We start from the raw sequence: 18,233 nt of genomic DNA on the forward strand, positions 1-18,233 counted from the left end.
GCATTTGGCAGTTTTCATCTTTGATTCTTTTTAGATTGTTTTGCAGGCAGTAGAAGGTTAAGGTTAAGACATAGTACCTTAAACAATACAGCTTCTGGTTCAAATACCACCACTAATTCGTTAAAAAAGTTAAGGCCATGTCAGATTTCATGACTTTTCCAGTGATTTTCAGTTGTAGACTTCATTACATAATCTTAGTTAATCAGGGGCTGTCATTATACCCTCTTGTGACTTTTCAGTCATTAGTATGATATACCCGGTGGCACAGCACAGCTAGTCTGCAACTGGCCTTGACAAAAGCAAACAGGTTTAATTTGGTAATAAGTCATAAGGGCAGCTCTGTACGCATGAGAAATGACAACCCACAAGCACTTACCTGCAAGTACAATCCATATAATACGGCGGCAAGAAATAAGCAATGCAGTTGTTTTGTCTCTCTAATCTCTCATGTTGTATGTACCATAATAAAATGGAAAAAAGAAAAAGAAGATGTTGAGAGTGCAGCTGAACTCACCATAACTTTCAACCCTTTGGATGCCCACCAGCTCTGACAGGCAGCATGATATTCCCTGTCAGAAAAAAGTACGAGCTTGAGACTGTTTGAAAATGTGAAACTGTGCTGGAAGTCATCACACAGTTGTGTATTTTGACATACCTTGCAATTGTTAGTCATGTAAATTGACATACTCAGGTTACAATATCAGCAAATGTAGTATTCAAGTTTGCCATCTCCTCCAGCTAGAAGTTGTGTAATGTGACATCAGCTTTACTTAACCTGTCTGTACTCTATCTATAATAAAAGTTGTAATTATAAGATATTATATGTTAAACATGTGCACTGCTCTTGCAAAGTTAAAATTGCTCTTTATATAAAAAGTAATACTACTTTTGGGGTACATCCACTAGACCTTCTGTATTTGATAGACCTCCACAGGCCAAAGGAGAAGACAGTATCGGTAGGTGTTGATTGGTGAAGCAATTAAATGTCGTTGGCATTTTGTATTTTCATGTTAAAAAGATGAAAAACACTTCTAGTTTCAGTCATGGGAATGTGCTGTAAACACATGTTGAGGAACAAAAGATTAAAAAGGTAACAATGTACCTAGCTGGAATGGTGTCTGCTGCCATACCTGGTGTCCTTGCTCGGACTGTATATTTTCACTTAGCCAGTCTTTTGTATGCGTTGCATCTTTGAAGTACTGCACTTTACAGGTACTCCTATTCCACTGACAATACCTTTGTAGTTCTATCAGTTGCTTATTCAGTTCTATATATAAGTGTAATAAGTGTATTTCTTTTAGAATAATGTAAGCTCGTTCAAGTAATCACTGACTTACTTTTTAAATGACAATTAATGCTTGATATAACTGATTCCTGTTAGTACTGGAAATATCAATATGGTAGATTTGATAAAAACTTATCAACTTGTGATGTTTTTGTTTTTTGTAATTACTTGTTTACTTTGGTCATTTTTAAATGTTAATTTGCCTCTTGAGCTTTGACTATACCACTGATAACACCAGAAACAAAATATATTAGCAGTATTTCAGAGGAAAAAATACTGTAGCATCTGGTAAGGTAGGAGAAAAAACATTTTGAATGTGCAAAAAGAGTGGAGGTTCTGTGGGAAAGTATTGTGTTTCAAGTAAATCTATCCTTATCCAGTGGCTACTGGTAACAATGGCTGAAAAAAAAATGGTGGTTTTCTCAAATCCATCCATCTAATGAAGAAGGCCTTGCAATGAAACTTGATAATAACTGTCATCCCTTTTAATGGCTAAATAGCTTTAATATGTAAATTGCTAGGTACTGCACAGATTGGCTGCTTTGAACAATTCACAGTAATTCTCTATGAATGCATTAACAGCTCTGTCAGTATTTTAACCTCTTTGGATTTGTTTTGTGAAAAGAGTATTTTAGGCCCTTTGAATGTTCAGTTTTAATAGTTTCCTTAAAATTAAGGTTTCAGATCACTTTGCAGACACCACTGTGCTCCTAGGTTATCAGTCTTATTACAGCCAATAGTAGGCTGGAATGTTTTTGATGTTCAAGCAATACAGTTTTAAAACGTATATGAAATATGCAGTTACCTGATTGTTTTGCTGTCATATCGTAATGTCTGTTCTGATTAAATTCCCCAAGCTATTTTGATATTAGCAATTTATGTAATGATTTTATATGGTATTAAAACTTGTTAATCAGTACTGGCTTACAGAATTAAGTGCTGGTACCAAACAGTTTAGAAGCAAATAACGGATAACTCCAAATCCGAATCTTGTTGATGTAATAAGGGAGGGCAGTTCCCACTGTGAAGTTTCAATTTTGAATGTGTCAAAGACTGTGATTTTGTTTTGTGAAGTCTACAGAATTAACATTTTTCTACCTATACACCACAGAGTATCAGGGGTGGGGGGCAATTAAGAGGAAAGCTGATGTTTACTTCCAATACCCTAAACCTCAAAATGCTGGTACCGTACCATTTTAAAATATAGGCTTTTTGGTACTTTTCCAGTACTGGTATACTGTGCAACCCAGGCACCATTACTGGAGTTTAATGTGCTATAGTGCAAGAACCTTACCACACCTTCCCAAGCCTTTTTGTGTGTATCTTTTACTGTATTTTTAATGATAGTAGGTATTCCAAAGAAAGCAAATTGTTCATGATCTTTGATGTATATTTAAACACCTGAGATTCCACTATATATGTATTTTTTTTTTTTTGTAGGATGTAGAAGTTATATCAGCAGAATATGGAAAAAAGAAATTATGTATTCCACATGTGTCATCCCAAGAAAGTTACAATATTATTATAGTAAGTATAAAATCATTAAGTCAAAAATGTACAATGCAATTTGCTGGTATCAAGATGGGTTTTCATTTTGCCCTTATTTTTGACAAGTTAGTCTTAACTCCTGGCAAACTTGGAATTTAATGAGAATACAGATGAAGAAGATACTGTGCATGTAAAGCATATGCATGACTATTTACATGAAAATGTATTTGTTTGGGCTTTCGTTTTTGTATATTTAAATCTGTTTGTTCAATTGTTTCAGAGTTTACCTATTATTGCAGTCAAAGTTGAAATAGTCCTTGAGAGTTACTAGAGCAATTTTCAGCTAATTTACAGTGCAGACCAAAGATCACTGTCACCAAAATACTTTGGTTTTTCCCGAAACAATTTCAAAATAGTTTTCCTGGAAATGTGTTTCTGGAACAGCTACATAATAATTTAGTTCTTAAACTTATTTTGTGCAGTTTAAATATTATATGACATTTTTCATTAAATGGCTTTTCTTTTATTTTGATGTGCATGTTTATTTAAAGTATGGATGTATCTACAATAATTTTATTGATACCAAACAATTAAGTTACTATAGAATAGAGCAACAAAATTTGAATATCTGAAGCAGCCAAACAACATCGATGGCATTTGCCAGCTTTGTGTCTTCGCACAGTGTTTGGTCTATATGTGTCTACTAGTATGGTTGTGTAGCAGCCAACACTATCTCCTCCTTTCTCTCATGGACTCAACCAGGCATCAGAATGCTTGGAGATGTTTTTGACATTTGGAGGATTGTTGCTGAGGTCTAGGTTCTGTGTTACCTTTTCTTTCTTCTTTTATCTCTGACACGGGTCAGTCGTTAAAACATTAAGAGTTCTGTTATCTTCCCCTTATCTTTCCCTCAATCTTTTTTATCTCTTTTATTTCCTGTATCTGCATGTGAAGCCAGTCTCCAGTCTATGCCATATTGCATCTTCTTCTTTCGGCTGCTCCCGTTAGGGGTTGCCACAGCCGATCATCTTCTTCCATATATTTCTGTCCTCTGCATCTTGTTCTGTTACACCCATCATCCTGCATGTCCTCTCTCACCACATCCATAAACCTTCGCTTAGGCCTTCCTCTTTTCCTCTTCCCTGGCAGCTCTATCCTTAGCATCCTTCTCCAATATACCCAACATCTCTCCTCTGCACATGTCCAAACCAACGCAATCTCGCCTCTCTGACTTTGTCTCCCAACCATCCAACTTGAGCTGACCCTCTAATGTACTTATTTCTAATCCTATCCGTCCTTGTCACACCCAGTGCAAATCTTAGCATCTTTAACTGTGCTACCTCCAGCTCTGTCTCCTGCTTTCTGGTCAGTGCAACCATCTTCAAACCATATAACATAGCTGGTCTCACTACCGTCCTATAGGTCTTCCCTTTCACTCTTGCTGATGATACCCGTCTTATCACAAATTACTCCTGACACTCTTCTCCACCCATTCCATCCTGCCTGCACTCTCTTTTTCACCTGTCTTCCACAATCCCCATTACTCTGTACTGTTGATCCCAAGTATTTAAACTCATCCACCTTCGCCAACTCTACTCCCTGCATCCTCACCATTCCACTGACCTCCCTCTCATTTACACAAATGTATTCTGTCTTGTTCCTACTGACCTTCATTCCTCTCCTCTCTAGAGCATATCTCCACCTCTGCAGGGTCTCCTCAACCTGCTCCCTACTATCGCTACAGATCGCAATGTCATCAGCAAACATCATAGTCCACGGGGACTCCTGTCTAATCTCGTCTGTCACCCTGTCCATCACCATTGCAAATAAGAAAGTGCTCAGAGCCGAACCCTGATGTAATCCCACCTCCAACTTGAATGCATCCGTCACTCCTACCGCAGACCTCGCCACTGTCACACTTCCCTCATACATATCCTGTACAACTCTTATGTACTTCTCTACCACTCCTGACTTCCTCATAATACCACAGCTCCTCTCGAAGCACCCTGTCATATGCTTTCTCCAGGTCTACAAAAACTCCTTCTGGCCTTCTCTAAACTTCTCCATCAACATCCTCAGAGCAAACATTGCATCTGTGGTGCTCTTTCTTGGCATGAAACCAAACTACTGCTCATTAATCATCACCTCACTTCTTAACCTAGCTTCCACTGCTCTTTCCCATAACTTCATGCTGTGGCTCATCAACTTTATTCCCCTGTAGTTACTGCAGTCCTGCACATCCCCTTTATTCTTAAATATCGGCACCAGTACACTTCTTCCTCTCACTTTCCAATATTCCATTAAACAATGCTTAAAAACTCCACTGCCATCTCTCCTAAACACCTCCATGCTTCCATAGGTATGTCATCTGGACCAATGGCCTTTCCGTTTTTCATCCTCTTCATAGCTGTCCTTACTTTCTCCTTGCTAATCCGTTGCACTTCCCGATTCACTATATCCACATCATCCTACGTCTTCTCTCTCTCGTTCTCTTCATTCATCAGCCTCTCAAAGTACTCTTTCCATCTGCTCAACACACTCTCCTCGCTTGTGAGTACGTTTCCATCTTTATCCTTTATCACCCTAACCTGCTGCACATCTTTCCCAGCTTGGTCCCTCTGTCTAGCCAATCGGTACAGGTCCTTTTCTCCCTCCTTAGTGTCCAACCTCTCATACAACTCATTATACGCCTTTTATTTAGCCTTCGCCACCTCTCTCTTCACCTTGTGCCTTATCTCCTTGTACTCTTGTCTACTTTCTGTTATCTCTCTGACTATCCCACTTCTTCTTTGCCATCCTCCTCCTCTGTATACTCTCCTGTATTTCCTCATTCCACCACCAGGTTTCCTTTTCCTCCTTCCTCTTTCCAGATGTCACACCAAGCACCCTTCTTGCTGTCACCCTTACTACATCTGCTGTAGTTTCCCAGCTGTCTGGTAACTCTTCACTGCCACCCAGTGCCTGTCTCACCTCCTCCCTAAACTCAACCTTACAGTCTTCCTTTTTCAACTTCCACCATTTGATCCTTGGCTCTGCCCTCACTGTCTTCCTCTTCTGGATCTCCACCGTCATCCTACAGACCACCATCCTATGCTGCTTAACTACACTTTCCCCTGCCACCACTTTGCAGTATGCAATCTCCTTCAGATCAACTCTTCTGCATAGGATGTAATCTACCTGTGTGCATCTTCCTCCACTCTTGTACGTAACCCTATGTTCCTCCTTCTTCTTAAAATACGTATTCACCACAGCCATGTCCATCCTTTTGGCAAAATCCACTATCCTCTGACTTTCTTCATTCCTCTCCTTGACACCATACCTACCCATCACCTCCTCGTCTCCACTGTTCCCTTCACCAACATGCCCATTGAAATCCGCTCCAATCACCACTTTCTGTCCCTTGGATACACTGTTCATCACTTCATCCAACTCACTCCAAAAATCTTCTTTCTCACCCATTGCACACCCAACTTGCGGTGCATATGCACTAACAACATTCAGCATCACACCTGCAATTTCCAGGTTCATAATCATTACTCTGCCTGACACACTTTTCACCTCCAAAACACTCTTGACATACTGTTTCTTCAGAATAACTCCTACCCCATTTCTCCTCCCATCCACACCATGATAGAACAATTTGAATCCACCTCCAATCCACCTGGCCTTACTCCCCTTCCATTTAGTCTCTTGCACACACAATATATCAACCTTCCTTCTCTCCATCATATCTGTTAACTCTCTCCACTTACCAGTCATACTGCCAACATTCAAAGTTCCTACCCTCAGTTCCACTCTCTTTACTTTCCTCCTCTCCTCCTGCCTCCGGACACATCTCCCCCCTCTTCTTCTCCTTCTTCTTCTTTTTCGGCCAACAGTAGCCCAATTTCCACCAGCACCCTGTTGACTAACAGTACTGATGGCGGTTGTTGTTAACTCGGGGCTCGACCGATCCAATATGGAAATTTGTATTGTTGTCCGCATATTGATTTGGCAAAATTTTACACCGGATGCCCGTCCCGACGTAACCTTCCCCATTTATCCGGACTTGGGACTGGCACGATGAAACACACTGGTTTGTGCATGCCCTGTGGCTGGGTTCTATGCTGCATTGCATAAGCCAATATGTTCAGTTTAAATGGTTCCATAAACTATATTGTATACTCCATAAACATTATGGCTACTGACACTTTTTCTTTTTTTGTTCCCCTGGGACTTTTCTCCGTATATTTTGGAACTGTCCCTTGTCTCCTTATTGTGGTAATTTTCTCAATTTTCCTTCTGGTGATTGCATTCTAATCATGCAGCTTTCTCCTCCTAGCCCATCTGTGCTCTTCCTCTCAATTCTGTGTACAGTAGGCTTTTCCATTTGGGCACAATAGCTGTTAACTTGGCACTGCCCCTTGCTGGAAATCCCGTGGTTTTCTTTTTATGTTTTAAATGTTCCTGTTGGAAATCTCTGTGTCTTATGTGTTAGATTAATGGGCTTTTCTGTTCTAATATCAGGAGGTTGTCATCTGTTGCCAGGTTGGTTGGGAGCTGAGTTGCCATTGCACAGTGGTATAGAAATCTATTATTCCTTTCACCATTTCCCATAGTTCTTTAGTTTCTGGCTCTTTGATTGGGTTGCAGTATAATTCAATTGTACTGATATAATGACAATAAAGGCTTTCTATTCTATTCTCTCATTTAGCTGTCTTGATACTTCTCTCTTTTCCCTTTTTCTCACAGGGCTAAATTGATGTAGAAAGGACGACAGTGGGGTGTTTCTATTTTATCTGTGTATTTTAAAATTACTTGAAATTATTCACATACTATACCAGCGGTTCTCAAAAAAAAGTGGGCGCGAATGTTGCCATATGTGGTGTAATTTCGCTATTTGTAGGGAAATTTTAAACTTGTAGCGGTGTATCTGCAGCAAAAAATATAGGAATACATTTTTTTAGGGTTTCAAAAAGACGTTAGGGGGGAGTGATTAAAACTGTTATGAAAACTCGAGTCCCAAATACTTAAAGGTTGAGAAATGCTGTACTATACACAGTAAGAACTGATTTCACCTTCTGTAATTCCGTCACCGACTAGCCTCTCCATATTATTGTTTCTGGTTTGTTATTTTTTTTAAAGTTCTTAATTTACTTTTCTACTGGCTTGTTTCCTTTGCACTGAAAAGAAGATATAGTTATTTCCAATAATTTCTGTTTCTAAATGTGTATTAAGGACAGACATTTGCCCATTTTAGGAATTACCACAGTCAAAAACACCAGAAAATATTAATGTTTGTATTGGTGAAATTGTCTCACAAGAGCAGTTACTGAAAGATGGAAGAAACGTTACACTTAATATTGTGCATGACAGATATTTATACTTCATCCTGGTCATTATCATGATGGTCATTAATTATTGATTGAATAAATGTAAACTTAAATTGACAAGAAGAGGTTTGTAGACTTTGTGCATTACAAAAAAGAAAATTGCAGTTTTTTCTTATTTTGCAAAAAGGCTGTGTTCGAAGGATCTTATACTGTACATACATTTAGGAATGCAACTTTACCTCTTCATTTACTGAAAAAGATACACACATTATATCAAGCAAAAACTGTTTTCTTTGCTATTTAAGCTAAACTTTAATACTCTACACTGTTGGGATTTGTTTTGTAAGTCATTAAAGTGCTTTAGCATAAAGTTATTTAAGCAAAATATGCATTCATTCATTTATCATAGTTACTGAAGGGCTTTGATAATGTAGAGAAAAGAGGCCATGTTCCGAATCTCTCCCTGAGTCTTTATATTATTAATGGCACTATAGGAGGTGATTCCCTAGGTGGATATAGTTTTCCTGCAATGGTTTTGCAGAAAAAAAAAAAAAAAAAAACAGATGTCAGGGAAACACACACTATTTCACAATAGTTAATGTGAGTCTGGAAAACATATACTTACCTTTCTTTAAAAAAAAAAAAAAAGTGCATAAGTAATTTATATCTGTCAGTAGTTTAATTAACAAAGCATGCAAAGAGTGTTTTATTCCAAAAAAATTAAACAGTCACTGGAGTTTATAAATCTCCTGAAGATGCAAAGGAATGAAGTGAGCAGAGCTTGAAGAGAGAATGCTGAACAATTATTTATCTTTCACTATGCCTAAACAACAGATTACAGATGGACCAGACCCTTTCAATTTCCTGGCATGAAACATTCTTTTAATATGAATGAATTTACAATAAATTTGAAAGATAATTGTTAAACTAAGTCTGTTAAAGAAAATGTTCAAAAATGGAATTGTATCAGATCATAAGGACCGAATGTAAAGATTATATGCCTTGGTGACTGTTATTTGATTGAGTTTGTGCTATGTGTATTGGTGAGCCATTCCATTGACTATCCTTCTGTCTGAAGTATATTCCATCATTTTGCTCAAGGCTGATTGAAAAGATGTACTGATAGAATCTACACCATTAATAGCTGGTTGTATTATTGGAGCTGAGTAATATAGTTCATTGAGATAGAATAAATAATTTGGCAGTAAACATTGACTTAGTTACTTCTCTGTAGTAGTTTTCACCAAATTATTTGTCTCTGTTAATGTTGAAGTCTAAGAAGTCTACCATCGACCGCATCCTGGCACTGTGGGTTCTCATGGAGCGCAAATGCGAATATCGGCAAAGTTTCTTTGCAGCTTTTGTCGATTTTCGACTCAGTATATCGAACTGCCCTGTGAGACATCCTTAGGGTTTGCGGAATCCCCTCGAGGTTGCTGAATATCATGGCTGGTCTATACACTGGTACTGTGAGTGCTGTGCAGAGTGGAGGCAGAACCTCTGTGTTTTTCCCAGTTGATTCTGGGGTTCATCAGGGGTGTGTTCTTGCTCCTACTCTGTTCAATGCTTGTATGGACTAGGTGTTGGGCAAGGCCATGGGGTCCAGCGGCTGTGGGGCATCTGTTGGTGAAGAAAGATTCACGGATCTTGACTTTGCTGATGATGCTGTGATCTTTGCGGAGTCCATGGAGGCTCTGATCGTAGCACTCAAGAGACTAAGCAAGGAGTCTGAGTGTCTGGGCTTCCGAGTGTCCTGAATAAAAACCAAGATCCAGGCCTTTAATGACCTCTTGGGCACAGCCTTCAGCAGTGTGTCTGTTTGCGGATAGAGTGTCGACCTTGTCGAGAGGTTTACTTACCTTGGCAGTGACATTCATGTCTCTGGTGACTCTTCCTATGAAGTCAGTAGACGGATTGGGAGAGCATGGGGGGTCATGAGGTCGCTGAAAAGGGGTATGTGGTGCTCCCGATATCTATGCAAAAGGACTAAGGTCCAAGTCTTTAGACTCCTGGTGCTTCCTGTATTACTATATGGTTGTGAGACATGGATGCTATCCAGTGACCTGAGACGAAGACTGGACTCCTTTGGTACTGTGTCTCTTCGGAAATTCCTTGGGTACCGTTGGTTTGACTTTGTGTCGAATGAGCGGTTGCTCACAGAGTCCTGAATGAGGCACATTACCTGCGTTGTGAGGGAGCGTCAGTTACGGCACTACGGCCATGTGGCGCGTTTCCCAGAGGGTGATCCAGCTCGTAAAATCCTCATTGTTGGGGACCCGAGTGGCTGGACCAGGCCAAGGGGTCGCTCACGAAACACCTGGTTGCGGCAGATAGGGGGTCATTTCTGGAGGGTGGGACTGGACCACGTGTCTGCCTGGGGGGTTGCCAACCAGGATCCTGTGTTGTTTCGTTGTGTAGTGGGTGCGGCAATGCACTGTACCAGTGCATACTCCCCAACTTGACTTGAACTTGACTTGTTAATGTTACTCTGAATGTGGTATAAGTATAACTGATTATTCCAAAATGACCAAATACTTGAAACAAAAGTGTCCTTGACCCAACATTATCTGGAACAGATTTTAGATTTTGCTGTCATTTGCTCAAGGCCACTGATGGCAGCTACATGTTAGTAAAAGAGGTGTACCTCAGTGCCAAACTGTACTGGGGGGAAAAAGGAGCTTTGACAAAAAAGAATGCAAAAGTCAGTTTCACTTTATACTAGAGATACTGTACATGCATTGAATGGGCAGAGGTCAACATCAGTTTTTTTTTTCTAAATATACATTATGTTTATACCTTGATGATCTGCTTTTTTATTTTTAGAAAGTCAGCCTGTGCTTTTCTGTGACTACAAGCTATACTACAAATCAGTTTTTTAGTCATATTTAAATTATATGAAATCTATGTACATCAAGCTCCTGTAAAATATAGCACTTGCAGAGGATTGATCTGATATCATCAGGTTTCTATTGTCCTGCAATACATCTAACAAAGTTAGTCTCTGTCATCAGACAGGAATAATGGTCAAAGGCACACAATTTCACATTTTTTAACAAAATTTAGAAAACTGGTTTCCTTAACAATTTAAAACTCAGAAGAGATTTTTTCATGCTTAAAAGATTTTCTGTGTACCTGTATGAATGTTAATAGAAGGGTCTTTTTATTTTTACAAACAACAGATTGTGCTTTCTTTTCAGTGGACATCCTTGTATTCAAGCAGCCTGTGAAGTGCGTGAGTTAAAAAAAACTAAAAATCTTATTTCTCATGTTGATGAGACAACATATTGGGCTCAGGAGATAGTTTAACATGCACATGAAAATATTTTGTGTGCTCACTATACATTTTTGTGTGGGCAGGATAAAGTTTAAGGTGAATGATTTTCTTGGAAAATCAGAAATTGACAATATCCTACCAACAGTCTGAAAATGGCAGGTAATAAATTAATGTTAAACAATGCATGCAAGAATTCAGAATGAAAGTAAATAATTCATTCCAGGTTTCTTACTTTGATTTCATAGTTCACACCTTATAGTTAACAAGGGGTAATTAAATAATTCACTTCATGTTCGCTTTATCAATCTTAAACAGAACAAAAGGGGCACTTAGAGAAAAAAATGGTGCTCAGGTACTGTCAAACTTCTGCCCACATGTGTCTACTGTTCAACTCTGAATTCTGCTCCATTAAAATGTCAGCCATAAATGCAGTTGTGCCACATTTGTGCTTTCTGATGGCTCATCAATGGCTAGGAATGTATACAACCAATCTGATTGACCACATGTATCTTTGGATGTTCTATGCTGAGATAAGAACATGGCATGTAGCAATTTCAGCCGACAGATGTACTTGTTTCACAGATTCAAAAACTTTATCCATCAATTTATCACTAGCAACATCCAGAAAAATGCTTATAACACATTTATTTTACTATCTTGACATCAGTGAAGGCTTTATTGTGCATGACCAGTGCTCTTTCATGATAGCAACTATTTCACTTTAGATGAGACAGATCTTTTGCTTTTAACTGAATTTCTACCTTCATTGTGAAAGCTGTTTCCCAGTTTCTGCCTTTTTATGTCAATCCCAAAGTTACAAAATGGGTTTTGTAAATTTTGATTGGAATGTAATAAACATTTTTACATTATTCTGAGGTGAATTTATTTATTTATTTTACTTTTTTCTTTTTAATGTTTTACTTATTATTAATGTTGAGGTCATGTTGAAGCCTTATCTTACTAATTAGCACACAAATGAATATAACACAGAAGTAGACGCTGTCCTTTTGCTTTGTCATTTGCACCTGAGTGTGTACTCCTTGTCACTAATAAAGTACATATGTAAATACAATTAAAGGAGCGTATTCATCAGACAAAGGTGAAATAAAAATAAGGTAGAAGAATGTTAAGAATTTAAACTTATGGCAATAAATACAAATTTGAACATTTCTTTCATATGTAAATATCACAGTAGCACATTTTTCTGAATACAAAGGAAGAGAAGGAAAAAGTATAGCTCATTGATCTATTAGAAAAATTAATTAGTGAAATAAGTTGAAATAAAAACCTGCAGCCACAGTGGTATTCCAGGACTGAAACTGAGAACCCCTACAAAAGGTAAAATTTATCTAATCCAAAGCGTAATCAATCTTGGATATCTTTCTATTATAATAAAAAAATCCTGGGACGAGACGAGACTTTTTAGCCTAGGACAAGACGTGATTTTTTCACAGAGACACTTTCACGTCCCGCAAGACGAGACTTTGTGCCAAGAGATTTAACCATGCCCGGGGCTGGAAATAAAAGACAAAGAGTAGATGACAAACTAGAACATCGTAAAAAATGCAAAAACGTTGTCGCAATAAACATGAATAGTAAGTTAGAGATAACGAAAGTACTAAAATTCTCAAAAAAATTATAGTAAAGATCGCAATAGCGCAAACAAGTGGAAATTATTACTCGGTGAAATAACAAAGCAGTGAAAAGAGATTGAATATATTGTTCGGATTTAAACTTTAAGTCGGAGACTTGTAGATAATCTAATTCATGTTGCCATCAGGGAAAAGTAGTGTTTCTTCCCAATGAAGAGGCGTATCCGCGAGAATTAAAAGATTTGTTGTTTGGTGAAAGTGAAATCCACATACGCAAGCGACAGAGACGTGAAGTGGCTGGCACGTAGCGCAGACCGGGGGGGTTGGTGAGCAAAGCGAGCAGGGGGTGAAGCTCCCTAGTAACAGAAAATGTCAAGATAGATTAATCTTAATACACCACTAAAACACTTTACCCCACTGTGGATTTTCAGTTAAAAAATAATATGAATTTAAATAATTGAGTTTAATTGTTTGGAATAATAACGCCAGAATGAATTCGGTTCAGACATATCCTAGATAATTCTATATCTTCCGTAGATAGAAGTATGCTTTTAACTGACTTAAAGTGTGTGTATGTGTGTGAGTGATGTGAGTAAATCGGTTAGAATATCCTAGAGTGAATGAGGGTGTGCATCTTGTTAAATTATATGAAGTGTGAAAACAGGGCACAGCCCAGTGTAAAAATACTTGCTCTGAAAATGTTTTGCCCCCAGGTCATTGACCTCTGATGTATGAGAATGTTGTCCTGATCTGTTTTACTCAGTATCAGTAGGCTAATAAAATGTCTGTTGTTTGACAGTGTGGAAAAAAACAAATAAAAGGAGCTCTCAGCAACATTTCACTTAATACTGACTGCATGTTCGCTTTCTGCCTCTCAAATTTCACTGGGTCCTGTGCACATGACAATACTACTACTACTACTACTACTACTACTACTACTACTACTACTACTACTACTGCTTTTTCTTGCAATAACACATAACATAGCTCAAAATGGCTCTAATTATGTACAACATACGAAAAAAACAACAAAATCATCACTACCTCAACTATTCTACCACACATTATTTTCAAAGAAAATGGAAGTATGATAGATATCGTCAAAAATAAAGTGATACAATGGGGACCCGTTTAAATGTGAGATTTACTAATAGCCTGTAGTTAAAAGATCCTGTCTTTTATAGACCTACTTTTGTTAATATGTGCACAATGTTACTGCATTTACAGAGGTTACCCAGAGTGGTATTTAGAAGTGTATTGTAGTGGGAAGTCAAAATGTCACAAGATGGGTGACACAAAAAGGGTGACAGTTTTGACCAGGAAGGAAAACATGGCTCAGTACATGTTTAGAGTGGTGAACCACAGATGCTGTTTTCCCTTCTCAGAACACTGGCTGAGCCCCAACTATAGCTCAACCATCTACAGTTAAAGAGTTTAGTATGAATTAGGTCTGGTTTATTAAGATAATTACAGTAGGTTTACTTAATAGTCCATTTTGCAGGTAAGGCACATTTGAAAATGCTGTACTGTTTATATGTGCGCTTTCAAACTTTTGAACCCGTGACAACAATAGGAACATGTTACTGGTATTATGGAATATATCCATAATAGTTAATTAAACCATGGATTCATTTAAAACATTCATTGGTTACTTATGATTAGGATGTCGCCTGAAATCATTAAGCCCATTCCTATTCCTAAGCAAAGAACTATCTGATTGTAATAAACTGAAATACAATTAACAAAATATTTATTTACAAATATTTCAGGCTAGATTTCTGCAGTATGTTGTTATTATTATTGTGAATTTCCCCTTGGGATTAATAAAGTATCTATCTATCTATCTATCTATCTATCTATCTATCTATCTATCTATCTATCTATCTATCTATCTATTATCAAAAGATATAAAATTGTTTTATATTTAATTCTGCAGGGGCCATAATACCTTGCTTTTTCTAAAAACTAAATGATGGATAGTTGGCTGATGGGCTAAAGATATAATTTACTTTTTACAATGCTATCACAAATAATTATATTGATTCAAAATGAACCCTGCACAGACTTCATATTCTCATAGAGTTCTGAACCATAACATTTTTGCTGAAACTACTCAATCTTGCAAAGACTGTCATTTAAAGAACAGGTTGGAAGATGTATAATTTTTACCATTATATCTAAGAAAAGAAAGGATAGTCAGTCTTAAAACACACATAAATATAAAACATTAAATGTGTACATGTGTTTGCAAAACACAGAAGTTTGGAAGGATTTGTTACAGAATTAATAACATCTCGCTATGTAAAAGAATTACAGCATTTTATTCTTATATATATGCATATATTTCCAAAGTAAAAATAATTCTGACAATAAAAAGTGAAATTAAAAATTATATAAAACTTAATAAACTAAGACAGAAAAAATGTTTTAATTAGGACTTGGTCTTAACTTTGTTTACCACATTCTAGCAATGACAGTAGATGAGAACAGTGGCTATTAACATTCCAGAAATGACATGGTGACCAGAGATGGGTTGTCTAACATATCATCATACTGGCAAGCTTTTTAGTATATAATTGGACATTTTATGATGTTTTATTATCTGAGAAGAGAATGCTGAACACAGCTGAGGACAAGAATTGGTAACTAGTGTCAGGATGAGTAACTATGAAAGTGGACTGCAAACCAAATACTATCTGGTTTTGTCTGCGTATTGAGTGACACTGAGTAGTTTAATCAGCTAGTGCCTGTGATGTAGAAATATGCAAGGAATTCTATTAAGTATTGTGATTTTCACCTAGTTTTTTAAATATGTAAACTCAATTATGTTCAGAAGAAATGAGGTCTGCATAATCCAAATTGATCATATTGAAGATAATTATGAAATAATAATAACTTCATCAATTTAATCATTGCAGTTTAAATACTATTCCTCTTACACATTTTTTTCTTCAAAACAGATTGGTAATACAGATCTTCAAGAAAAACAAGAAGTAATAGACGTGATTGCAAATTCAAGTATGACATTATTGTACCCAATGGTCCTAATCTTGGTAAGATTTTGTTTTAATGCTAACCATATATACAAATATAATTATAGACTGTGCCATAATATTATCAGTCATTAGCCTGGAATGGAGAAGTAAACCCATGACAAAACATTTTGGGATTCTTCAAACCATGTACTTCAAGCAGGTGTTCTACAGAAAATAATTAAGAATATGCTGAACCTATCCAGATGTTCCTGTAAATTATCTCACAGACATACAAGAAAAATCATGTAGAATTTCAGGATGAACCTCAGGACCACATTCAGTGGTATATGGATTTTAATGCTGCCTCAGATACAGTATCTATAGACATACTTAAACTATACATTACAATCCGAAAAATGGCATTCATGGGAGGGTACATGGGAGAAAAGCTTTGCCTCCAATAGGTAATATTGCTGCTCTTATTCTTTTTGACAAAGACCATCTGATTGATGCCTAACACAAATTACTTATGAAAATGTATAGCATAAATACTGTATATGTAAAAAACAAGAGCAAATAGAATAAAGTATTTATTTGAATTATATTCTTATATTTTATGACTTATATTTCTGTTTGTGCTGTCACTTTTATATCTTCACTTGCAAAGAATTCGAAAAAGTGTCATTTTCCTTCAGAGTTACCAAAGACAGAAGAGAGTGGTTTAAGCAAAAGTGTTACAGTTTTAACAGAGAATCTTGTTTAACTTCTTTTTCAGTTGTAGCGGGGCCACATAGTGTTAAATGTCAGTTCTGAGTGCGTCTCGTTTCATTGTCCCGTTTACTGTTTGTGCATCAGTTTATGCCGTCCCCGTAAAAAGGGGGACGGATGATGGAAGGAGACCACAGCCGCCAACCTGGAAAACACCTGTTTTCAATCAATCAATCCCAGCCGTCACAGGACTATATAAGCCATCAGGAGGAGAAGGAAAGGGAGAGGAGAGAAGGAGATTTTGTTTCAACATTACGACCACGAGCAACCTGTACCTGTTTTCCATATTGCGCTTATCCATCCAGTTTGTTTTCCATCTGCCGGATTTATTTCAAGGACCTCACCACGAGATACCCCGGGGTAGGACTTAATCATCCACCACATACACGAGGATTCACGGTGAGGCTGTTCCATTTTTTTTCCGGGGAGAATCAAACAACTCTATCACTAATTCAGTCATCCGCTTTCAGGACATTTTCTTTATTACCGGACTCACATTCTCATTCATTTTCAGTTTATCAGTCATTGTCGTTTTCGTGTTGTGTGTTTATTTGTTACAGGGACAAGGGAGGGTTTTTGTTGTATATATTTATATATGTTTGGTGGTGTTTTGTTATTGCTGGGGTGGAGGGATATTTGTAGTATTTATATGTTTCTATTTTTATATTTCATTTCATTTAATACATATAATCTGTTTAATTTTACATCCTGTTTGTGTACTTATATTTTTCACCGTCGATTGTGGGGAAAAGTTCAAATGGTAAGAAGTACGGCTTGATAATTAGATTATTTCTCAGTTAATTATCCAGGCCACTGGTCTTGGAGGTGTAGCTGCCGGCTGGGTAAAAGGGGTCGGCCGTTACATAAAGTGGTGCCCTCTCTGAGGACCGAACTCAGGACCTTCAGATTATGAGACTTGGGCGCGAAGATGCCTTGCAGGCTCGCATCAGCAGCTCCCAGGAGGAAGTAAAAGAATATCTTAGTGAGCAAGTTCAACTCCTGGGGCGGGAAATCGTGTTGTGCCTCCAGAGGCGGGATCAACGCTGGCAAGAAACTCTTCAGGGGGAGGTCCGAAGGAGTCTCCAGACGTTACGTCAGTCACCCTGTCATTCAACGCCGTACAGGTCTAGTGGGGGGGGGTGAATACATCAATCGGCCCTCTGTTCCTGGGGTGCGCCTTTCCTTTCCCAAGTTGGGGGCCCCTTATAACATCGATGATGTCCTCAACTTTGTGGAAGAAGGGGAGGCGTACCTGGCTGTTAACCCTTTAACCCCAGAAGAGCTTATGGGGGTGATAGGGGCATCCCTCTCGGGGCCGGTGCGTAGCTGGTGGCTGACGGCCAAGAAGAACATTAAAGACTGGGGATCCTTTCGACGATCTTTCCTCGCGGCTTTTCTTCCGCAAGACTATGAATCTGAACTGGAGGACAAGCTGCGATCCATGGTGCAACTGCCTTCGCAATCCATCCGGGACTTCGCCTATGAATATCGGGCTTTGTGTTTGAAGTGGCGGCCGGCTATGTCTGAAGAAGAGGTGGT

General features: G+C 38.0%; 1 protein-coding gene across 6 annotated transcripts in view; it reads left to right on the forward strand.

Moving 5' to 3' along the window:
* The window catches only part of crppa (CDP-L-ribitol pyrophosphorylase A), a 328,414-nt gene that overhangs the window by 215,465 nt on the left and 94,716 nt on the right, over positions 1–18,233 (forward strand). For all 6 annotated transcript variants that reach the window (XM_028817033.2, XM_028817031.2, XM_051936123.1 and 3 more), the window contains 2 exons: positions 2,726–2,812; positions 15,912–16,004. In XM_028817033.2, the coding sequence (XP_028672866.2) occupies positions 2,726–2,812; positions 15,912–16,004 (180 nt within the window). The remainder of the gene's footprint in view (positions 1–2,725; positions 2,813–15,911; positions 16,005–18,233) is intronic.

The sequence above is a fragment of the Erpetoichthys calabaricus genome, chromosome 13 (genome assembly GCF_900747795.2).
Source record: "Erpetoichthys calabaricus chromosome 13, fErpCal1.3, whole genome shotgun sequence".
NCBI lineage: Eukaryota > Metazoa > Chordata > Cladistia > Polypteriformes > Polypteridae > Erpetoichthys > Erpetoichthys calabaricus.